At 34.6% G+C, this 11,304-nt stretch overlaps 1 protein-coding gene across 1 annotated transcript; it reads left to right on the top strand.

Annotated features, from left to right (window-relative positions):
• Positions 1-353: 353 nt before the first annotated feature.
• On the top strand, positions 354-3,566 carry LOC102995363 (anaphase-promoting complex subunit 10-like). Its single transcript, XM_055084663.1, is given in 4 exon segments — positions 354-429; positions 2,294-2,506; positions 2,935-3,099; positions 3,102-3,566. Coding segments are annotated over 4 exon segments (822 nt in total). The 3' UTR covers positions 3,470-3,566.
• Positions 3,567-11,304: the final 7,738 nt, after the last annotated feature.

The raw sequence follows: 11,304 nt of genomic DNA, 5'->3' as shown, positions 1-11,304 counted from the left end.
GCCTGTTCTGAAGGATGTGAAAAACACACAACTTCATTTTTACTCATGTGGTTTTGAATGGGCTCTTATATGACTCATCTTCTTTAGAAGTGTGAAAAAAAAATAAGAAAGCTTTGCATGTGCAGGGATTTGGGGATTTATTCTCTTTCTTCTCTTTTCCATTTCTTTTTCTCCTTGACAGAATTTCTGGTCTTTAAGCATCTGTAAGGTCTCTGTTTCATTCTTTCAAACCAATCCCTGATATATGGGTGGGGAGATGGGGGATATGGGAAACAGGAAATGTATTTCTATCCATAGGACAGCTTAGAACCTAGGGGACCACAGGTCCCCTAGGCAGAACACTTCAGCGGAAGATGTTTCAACACAGCTTGGGCCGACATACAACGGCAGCATTCAACGGATGCGTGCTTTTTGATGGCAGTCATCGAGGTACACAACTCCATCCTGGCACATTGCTCTTTCATGCATACGCTCTTAAAGCCTACTGTTTCTCTTTTAAACTTGTTGCACCTGAATCTCCCCCAATCCATTTGCTACTTAAGTTTTTAATTTTGGTACTAAACTAGTCACACAAATGAGACTTTCTGACAACCAACGAAAGAAGAGAGGCGCTCATCTCACCCAAGACCCAGATCATGTCAGAAAAACCGCTCTCTTCAAAGGGAACAGAGTGACAGAAAGCCATTGCTATGGAGCTCAGTAGAATCAATTCGGTATAACTGCAAAATGGTTTCTACAAAGGATAAAAATAGGGGCCAGTAGAAAAGGTGTGTGAAAACTTTAAAAACTCTTTTGACTCAGGACTGAATTCATGCAAAATGAGCCAAATTGAACTTAATTTATCAATCAGTTCAATTCACGGTAAGATAATATCATAAAAAGGGAGGGTCAGGCTTTTCATTGCTAAGTTTCTACTTTAGTATGTTTGGTATTTTATTTTCAGTGTCAAAGAACCTAGCTGACAATCTGAATCAGAGTCAATTTATTTCAGCAAATATTATAAATTGATACCTGTTTTATATTTCTGTTGTTTTGATAATCCATGGCTGAACTGATTTCCCCACATTATACTCATAACTTTAAAGTGTCATTTGAGAACAGAGGGATTTTATTTTCTCATGATCTTATGCAGTTGAAGAAAAAATTCTTTGAGGTATTTTGGGAGAGATTTCCTTTGGGCTATGTCCATACAGTGTCTAAATAAATAGTGAAAAGTTGAAAAGTTCAGTCAATTCCCTTTGTTATTGGCTCTCTAGACACCAAATAAGAGTGTAGCTCAAAATGGCATCTAACTTGTTCAATTAAAGTAACCTGTCATTTCAGTCCAATTAGTCAAAACCTTTGTGCACATTGTGGAAGTCTTTGCTACTCAGAGACTGTAGCAAATTTCCATATAGTTAGAGCCTCTGTATGAAATTTAAGCACTACGGCATAGGCCTCAGTGTAGTGTTTTTCCCTGTCTGATTTTTCTAGGAGTTTTCTCCATAAACTCCTAATACAAAATACAAAAAATCAGAGTAACTGGATATTTTTCTACACTAGTTTTCCATGGAAGTCTGAATTTTGGGCTCCTTTTTCTATTCACATCACCAAATATTTCAAAGCTAGTTGCAGAGAAATGTAGATAAATGAGACAGAATCTGCTTACAAGGAGCCTTGCATCTGCCTACAACAGGCAACAAATAACCTTGTTGAAGGAAATTAAGCCAAACAGAGGTGCAAGCAATATTCTGAGAAAAGTACAAGGAGAATGAGGAAAAGAGCGTATGGAAGAATGAGCGGTAGAGCCCAGATTTAAGGGATGAGACTTGAAATTTAGGGGAAGGGCATTTAGACTAAAGAAACAAGAGTAAACTATTAACTTAGATGAGCAAGTGAGTGAGTGTGCTTGTGTCCTAGTGTAGACTGTGTGGAGAGATACTGCGAGTATTTCAGAACCTCAAGGGGGACAATGCATAAAATGATTATATCTGAAATTATTTACCATAGGCTCTGCAGCAAGATATTTTGTAATCTTTTATTGTCAACAAGAATTCCAAGTTTAGAGCTAGCAGTGTGTGTCTAGTCAATTTAATTTCACTCTCAGGTATAGTGAAGTATTTGGCTGCTGTAAATCACTCACTGGGAAGTCAAACTAACTCAAATGACGGTGAAAAAATTGTAAGTGCCATAGCTACAAAAATATACCTGCGCTAAAACTTGCTTGTTTTATACCTAAATAAAAGGGAGAAAAATTTATATTCCACCAAATATAGGTATAGATACATTACCCATTACTCTTTTTGACGGTAAGGATCAGAAAATGGATTTTCTACAGCTAAGGACTTTAGAGAGGAATCATTAAAGGTTCTCATTACTAGTCCCAAAGTATTTTCCAGCTCTCTGTGGCTCTGCTGGTGTTCTGGGACCATTTTGCTGGACACATTGAAAGCACGCTTCAGCAGTGCAAAGGCACAGTGCTTCCTGAATTCAGCCCATCTTTTGGGATTCAACAAGGAGAACCAAGGCAACTAACTTCAATCTTGGAACATCAGCTAAATTGTGAAGTCTTTGTTTATATGATTCTGGGCATGTAGTCATAGATGAAGATGAAATTGAATCCTTCTCAAAAAGTCCATCAAAGCACTGCTTTCATCTATGTGTGTTGCTTTGTTGAGGAGAAGTTTCCAACCACAAGGATAATACTATAAGCATTCTTTGCCAAAATTTTTGGGGACGTAGCATCCAGGTCATGGGATTCAATGCTAAATTAATACTGAAGTTCCTCAAATTTATCATAATTGTTTTTAGGTTTCAAGTTGGCATTCTTTGGAATCCTCAATGAATCAGAGGTCTCTATTGATGGGGTTCCAAAATACACTGTAGAAACATCTCATCCTCCCGAGAGAGTATACAAACTGTCCATCTGATCTGGTGATCCAGTTTTACGATAAGACTGGAAGACAGAGCTACAGCAGGATAGAGAGTTGAATACACCCTCCAGAGGATACCAGAGGTTTATATGTGCTCTCTCATCTTGCAAACCAGGATTTGGAGTGGATCAATTACGAGATGACAATCTAGAAACTTACTGGCAGTCAGATGGCTCCCAGACTCATTTAGGAACATCCAATTCAGAAGAAAAACAACAGGAGAGACATTATGTATTTATGTGGACTACAAATCTGATAAAAGATATACTCCAAGCAAGATCTCAGTCAGAGTAGGAAATAATTTTCACAATCTTCGAGAAATTCGGCAACTTGAATTGGTGCAACCAAGTGGCTGGATTCACGTTCCCTTAACTGATAATCATAAGAAGCCAACTCACACATTCATGATACAGATTGCTGTTCTAGCCAATCATCAGAATGGAAGAGATACCCACATGAGACAAATTAAAATATACACACCCGTGGAAGAGAGCTCCATTGGTAAATTTCCTAGATGTACAACTATTGATTTCATGATGTATCGCTCAATAAGGTGACCTTGAAATAGAACAAAAGTCATTAAACATATCTTTATCTTGTCAGTAAATATTAAATCTGGTATCTTTATTGAAAAATGCATCAATTATTTTGCAATTTTTTTATGTATTGAAAAGTATTTTATTGTAAATTTAATAAATAACTTTTGGGTCAAAAAAAAGTTGATAGGGGCTTCCCTGGTGGCGCAGTGGTTGCGCGTCCGCCTGCCAATGCAGGGGAACTGGGTTCGCGCCCCGGTCTGGGAGGGTCCCGCATGCCGCGGAGCGGCTGGGCCCGTGAGCCATGGCCGCTGAGCCTGCGCGTCCGGAGCCTGTGCTCCGCAACGGGAGAGGCCACAGCAGGGGGAGGCCCGCATACCACAAAAAAAAAAAAAAAAAAAAAAAAGTTTATACATGCTGGCTCTCACTTTCCCTTTTTTTAAATTAATTTTATCTGTTTTGCATATGTTATTTTTTTGGTAATGACTTAATTGAGAGCTTGGGTATTCACATATAACAAACTTAAATTTGATTTTTAGAAATCTCTTTTCTTAGAAGATATTTAACCATCTGCCCTAAGGAATTTCCCACTTGCCTCTTTCCACAGGCTCCAACCTCCAACGATGGCACTTTCCTCCTCATTTTCTTCTTTGCTTTCTTCACAATTTTTCCTATCTTCTCTCATATTATATATATTCCCTTCTACACTGTCATATTCTTAAATAGAGAAGTCAAAAGAACTTTGTGTTTTGCTGTCCCAATCTAAATAATACTTAAGGTCTTCTCATTCCTTTTTTTTTTCCTTTTTTCAGCTTTACTGAGGTGTAATTGACAAAAAATTATATATATTTAAGGTGTACAATGTGATATACACACACACATTACTTCACATAGTTAGTTACCTTTTCTTTCCTTTCATTCCCCAACTCTCCTCCCCTCTGACAACCACTTATTTGTTCTCTGTACCTATGGGTCTGTTTCTGTATTGTTATGCTTGTTCATTTTTTTTTTTTTTTTTTTTTTTAGATTCCACATACAAGTGATATCATACAGTATTTGCCTTTCTCTCTCTGACTTATTTCACTGGGCATAATGCCCTTTAGGTCCATCTGTGTTGTCACAAATTCTCATTCCTCTTCAAATAGGTCCTTCAAACTCTTTTCCTATTAAGACAAATTTCAAATATGTTTTGGTGATTTAGCTCAAAAACAACTCTAAAAGTATGTACCACCTTGGAAATTTTTAAGTTTTCATCTGAAGCTTCTCATAATTTTAATAAGCTTAAGTAGTTGTAAATTATGCAATTTCTAGCATGTTCTAAATATCACACTTTAAATAAAGCTTAAAACAATTTAAACTTAGAATAGAATAATTTATATTAAAAGTAAATTAAGAGAAGCATGTTGGGAATGGTGGAAAAAGGACTTCTGAAAAATCTGCTCTGCCACAGAAGAAATGAGACCACTGGCAAAAATTATCAAAATCAACTTTTTCAGAATCTTGGAAATTTAACCAAAGACTTGCAATAATCCAAGGAGAACTTATCAAGAAAAATGACTGAATCTCAGTAAGAACAGTAAGCTTTGTGTCATTTAAATGTCCTCTATTCTTATCCCTCTCTTCCCAGGTTCACAGCATGCTTGAAAACCAATAGCCTCACAACTACGATGGCCATGAAAATTAGCAACCTAGTAGCCACTGGAAGAGACAGATGGGTTCGGAGATCCCCAGAAGTCCCATTCCCAGAGAAATACTGCCATTTGGAAGCTCCCTGAAAAACTCCATTCTTAGGGTTTGCCTTTATTTGATCAAACTCAAAGCATGCCCTGTGTGAACAGCCATATTCCTAGAGCGTTTGTTGAAAGTAATCAGTGGCAATTATTCAACATCAAAGCAGCCTGAGGTGGAGTACTAGTCAGTGTTAAATAAGAGGCTGACTAAAAATCTTAAAAGGAATATCTGGGGAATGATATTTCCATAAGTAGTGCTGTAAAGCTCTGATACATTCTTGAGAATCTAGAATGCCAAGCACAGGTGCAGAACTGTGCACATTTCAAGAAAAAGCTGAAAACACCCTAATCACCCACCTCTACCGGAACTTGAGGCTCTCCCCAGGCAGGAACAGAAGGCTAAGGCAGGGTTATAGACTGCCTGTTGGAGCAGTGACGCATGCCTTCCAATACACAGAGAACCACTTGGCAAAGGTTGGGAGATTTATTCATTCAAGACACGTAAGTTAATCTCTGTCCCATCATTAATTGACCAGTAAGCTTAATAAGCTTCCAATGTTTCCACATAACTAAAAATAGACTTTATAAACTTAGTGCAGTTAAGTCACTAAACAACAACAACAAACAAGGATATCAAGCAAATTCAATGAGGAAAGAACAGTCTTTTTAACAACTGGTGCTGAGCAACAGGAAATCTACATGCAAAAGGATGAAAGTGTACCCCTAATTCACACAATATATAAAAGTTAACTCCAGATATATCATAGACATAAATGTAAGCACTAAAACTCTAAAATACTTAGAAGAAAACTTAAGAGTAAATCTTTATGACCTTGAGTTTGACAATACTTTCTTAGATATGACACCAAAAGCACAGGTGACCAAAAAAAAATGGATTCGATTTCACCAAAATTAAAAACTTTTGTGCTTCATAAGACACCATCAAGAAGATATATATACAGCCCACAGAATGGGAGAACATTTTTTTCAGACTTGTACCTAATAAGGGACCTGTATCCAGGACAAACACTTACAGGTCAACAATAAAAAGACAGCCAAATTAAAAAGTGGCACAGGATTTAAATAGACATTTCTCTAAAGAAGATACACAAATGGCCAATAAGTATATGAAAAGATGCTCAGTATCATTAGTCATTAGGAAAATAAAAATCAAAACCATAATGAAAGATCACTTTATACCCCCTGGGATAACTAAAATTAAGAACACAGACATTAACAAATTTTGGCAAGGATGTGAAGAAATTGGCACTCTCCTACATTGCTGCTGAGATTATTAAAGGTGCAACCTCTTTGATAAACATTTCAGCAGCTCCTCAAAATATTAAACATACAACTGCTACATAACTCAGGAGTTCCACTCCTGGATATATAGCAAATGTCCACACAAAAATTTGTACATGCATGTGCAAAGCAGTATTAATAATAGTCCAAAAAGTGGAAACAGAACAAATGTCCATCAACTGATGAACAGATGAAGAAAACATGGAAATCCATAAAATGGAACATTTGGCCATAAATATGAATGAAGCTTTGATTCATGATGCAACATGGATGAACCCTGAAAACATGCCAGCTGAAAGAAGCCAATATCAAAGACCAAAATGGATAATTCCATTTATAGGAAATGTCCAGAATAGGCAAACCTGATGAGACAGAAAGTAAATTAGTGGTTCCAAGGGGGAGAAGGAAATGGAGAATGATGATAATAGGCATAATTTTTCTCTTTGGGGTAATGAAAATGTTCTAAAATTAGTGGTTATGGTTGTATAACTCTGTGAACATACTAAAAAGTGGATTGTATACCATGAAAGGAGGAATTTTATGATGTGAATCATGTCTCAATAAAGCCATTACTTAAAAAAGTAAATTAACAGACTTTTTCATTAACAGTCAGAAATCAGCCATTCAATCAGCCTTTTTTGAGGGGGGGAGAGAATGCTGTATGATCAGTTTAGTGTTCACTGATTAAAAGTGAGGCTGAATAATTTTATGTGTTTATTAGACATTTGCATTTATTTTAATCATCTGTCTAGTGATTTGATTTCTTTTCATATTGCTTATTTTATTATAATTAATATATAAGAATTGTCCACATAATAACATCAGTCATTGATCAAATACATTGAAAATTCTTTCCGAATTTGTGGCTTACATTGTTTCTAGTACTGATTTATATACAAAACTTCAAATTTCTATTTATTGAAATCCATTCATTTTTGTTTTATGATTTCTTATTTCATTTTTATAAAGACCTTCATGTTGTGAAATCACATTAATATTTGCTTAATTTTTTGCTTTTTTGTAGATTCATATGCTGTATTTAATTCTTTAACCAATCCGGATTACATTTTGAAGTTCTGAAGTATGGCATGTTATTGGGAATGTAATTATGGTTAAAAATAATTGTACTAGCACCACTTAGAAAATATTTCCTCAATTTGCACTGACTTAAAATACCATTTTTATCACATACTAGTGTTTTCATTGATACTTAGGTTTGATGGTTAAGTTTTCTCTTCTGTTCCTTGTACTGATATCTCCCTATTAATTACTATAATTTTAGAATGTACTTTAACATTTAAAAGCCAAGTACAACATTAAATAAGCTATAATTTTTATAGAATTATCCTGGCTATTCTCATAGATTTAATATTACACATGAAATTTAGAATCATGTGATAAAGTTTCCCAACATTTTTAATAGGGATTTTTAGTCATGTTACAAAGTATTAAAGTGGGAGGATCTCAAATTGTACAGCCTGAGACAATGTTTAATCCTGTGTCATACACTTGACCTCTCAAAACCTGCTTCTTCATCTACAAATAATAACGATAATAATCTTAACCAGTAAAATATGTAAGTCTTAAAAAAGCATGCATACTTATACATCTATTACTTGACATAATATCTACCCCAGAGTAAAGCATTTAAGAAAACTTACACAATACTACTTTAAAAATTTAATTGGATTTATCAATTATTTAGGGGGATAATTGGTACTTAGATTTAGTATGTTTCTAATTCAGGAAAACAATTATTGAAGTGTTCTTTCTCTTTTTCTTTCCTAATCTTTATAGAGGTCCTTCAACAAGTCTAGAACATATTTTCACCTTAAAATCATTTGTATTACTTATTTTCATTGCTTTGTGAATGAGAATATTTGCTATTATATTGACTAAACTTTCATAGTGATATATTGTAAACAAATTGATTTTGTAACTGATTACATTACTAATCTTGCTTGTTAGGGCTAAAATTTTTAATCAATTATTCTGAATTTTCTAAACAAGTATGTTTTGTAGCAACGATAATTTTATCTTTTTCTTTCCAATATTAACATCTAAATTTTTTCTTCCTTTATTATATTCTCTAGAACTTTCAGAATCATATTGAATAACAGCGATAATAGACATCCTTATGTTCTGGTTCCTAATTTTAATTAAAATGTATTCAACGTTTCAAAATCAAGTAAAATGCTGATTATTGTTAAAATAAACTTTATCACAGCATTGTTTTATTTTTAGTTTGTGCCTATTTTTTTTTAGAAAGGGATACTGCATTTCATGAAGATATTTTTTGAAATATGACAAAATATTTTTTTCTGAATTACTGATTGATTCAATGACTTACTGAAATTGATCTATTTTGATCCATCCTTGTATTTTGAAGTAAAAATGCTACAACATAAGCACTGAAACCAGATGCCGTGTTTCAAAACTGGCTCTGAAACTTATTAACTATATAATTTAGGGCCTATTGACCTCAGTTTTTTCATCTACAAAATGGGGATGGGCTTCCCTGGTGGCGCAGTGGTTGAGAGTCCGCCTGCTGATGCAGGGGACACGGGTTCGCGCCCCGGTCCGGGAAGATCACACATGCCGCGGAGCGGCTGGGCCTGTGAGCTATGGCCACTGAGCCTGCGCATCCGGAGCCTGTGCTCCGCAACGGGAGAGGCCACAACGGTGAGAGGCCCGCGTACCGCAAAAAAAAAAAAAAAAAAAAAAATGGGGATAATAAAGTTGCTTTCCTCATGGGATTATCTTGAAGCTTAAAGTGTTAATACATATAATGATGGTTTATTTTTTAATATTCTTTTGGGTTTTCTCTGAATTTATTTTGTAATGTTTGTATCTAGATTTGGAAGTACATTGTACCATTTATTTTTGTATACTTCACTGGCCAGACTTTGGAACTATTTCAGGAGATTCTTGCATTCTTTCAGATTTTCAAAGTTATTAGCATTAAATTGTATTTAGTGATCCAACATATTTAATCTCAGCCATACATACTATTTTTTAGTCAGCCTTACTTTTAATTCTCCTTGTGAGATTTTTCCTTTCATTTATTAGCTATATTAGTTTCCTATTGTCACTGTTACAAATTATCACAAGCATAGAGTCTTAAAGCTACACAATTATGTAACAACTATATTGTACATATAAAAACATGATATAGTTTTTATAGTTTATTCTATATATTATATTCATATATATGACATATAATTATTTCAGAAGTCTAAAACATGGCCACAAGCTGTGCTCTTTTTGCAAGCTCTTGGGGAGATCCATTTCCCTGCCTTTCCCACTTCAAAAGGATGCTCCTATTCCTTGGCTCATGGCCCCTTCCTCCATTTTCAAAGCCAGCAGTGTAACATATTTTCTCCTTCTAACCTGTTTCAGTCCTTGCAGCTCTCTGACTCTACCTCTACTGCCTCCCCCAGACTAGGAATTTTATGGTTACCTTGGGCACACTGGGATAATTCCGGATAATCTCCCCTTTTCAAGATCCTTAACTTAATCATATATCCGAAGTCATTTTCACCATTTATGAAAACCCACTCACAAGTTCCAGGTTACGATGTGACATCTTTGGGAGGCCGACCAGATTATTACCAGATTAGCTATATTACAGATTTCATATTTTAGTTTTCTTCAAAGAACATTATCTTGGAGCGATTTGTTTATTTGGGATTTTTTTAGTTATTTATTTTATAAGTTTCTGTTTTCTTCAACTCTGGTTATATTCATTTGTCCAACTGTTTAAGTTAATACCTATTTACTTTATTTTTTCTTATTTTAACATTTAAGCATTTACATCTCTGAATTCTTGTCTGATTACAGCTTTGGATGCACACCATATGCTTTGTTTTGTGATGCTCCCATTGTCATTTTACAATTGGTAATCACAGGCTTGACATTCTCCTTGATCTTAGCATTATTCAGGAGAGAATTTTTTTTTATTGCAAGTGATATTTTAAACTTGTACTTTGTTATTAATTTCTGGTTATGCATTGTATTAAGATAATATCCTAAATACTTTATGCCATTTGAGATTTTTTTAGGTTGTATTTGTGGCCTAATAAGTAACCAGTTTATATAAATTCAAGTTACTTTTTGATAGGATATAGAATGTGATATTAATTAGCATTATTAACTATATTAACTTTATTTTATATCCACTATAGGGTTATTTATCTTTGCCTAATTTGTAGGCTATTACAGTCCATTATACTGCCGTGGATTAGGGTATATGGTCATACTATAAGAACACTGAGATGTTGTTCTCAGAGAAGTTTTTAAAATTTTAGATAAAAATTGTAACAAATATATAAGTAGAAAAATATTTAGTATACATTTATTTGTGGACAATAAAAACTAACTGCTTGCCTGCATACTTCATTCATATTTTTGCACAAGTGCCTACTGAAGTACATTTAGGGAAAAGTAAAACTAAATTTAAAACAGTAAACACATATTCTTTTTTAAAAAATGTCAATTTAATGTCTCACTTTCTATCTATCTTCTGATCTTTTGAAAAAGCTTTTGACTTTGCCCATCCATACTGGCATTAGAAACACCAAACACTGACATGGCATTATTGTAAAAAAGTATGAGGAACTTACTTTACAGTAGATAACTGCTGTCCCAGCAAAAGCCCAATGTTGGTTTTAGCTAGTTTTTCTTTAACCTTCTGGATTGCAGCAGAGAGCTGATACTGAAACCATGTCTCCAAGTTCTAAACTAAATGAGTTTGATGGTGTCAGCTTAACTGGAGCCAAAATAAGCCTACAGTATATGTTTATAGTCTCTGTTTTATACATGTCT

Source organism: Physeter macrocephalus, chromosome 5, assembly GCF_002837175.3.
Source record: "Physeter macrocephalus isolate SW-GA chromosome 5, ASM283717v5, whole genome shotgun sequence".
NCBI classification, from domain to species: Eukaryota; Metazoa; Chordata; class Mammalia; order Artiodactyla; family Physeteridae; genus Physeter; species Physeter macrocephalus.
This window is presented reverse-complemented; position numbering and strand designations above follow the sequence as displayed.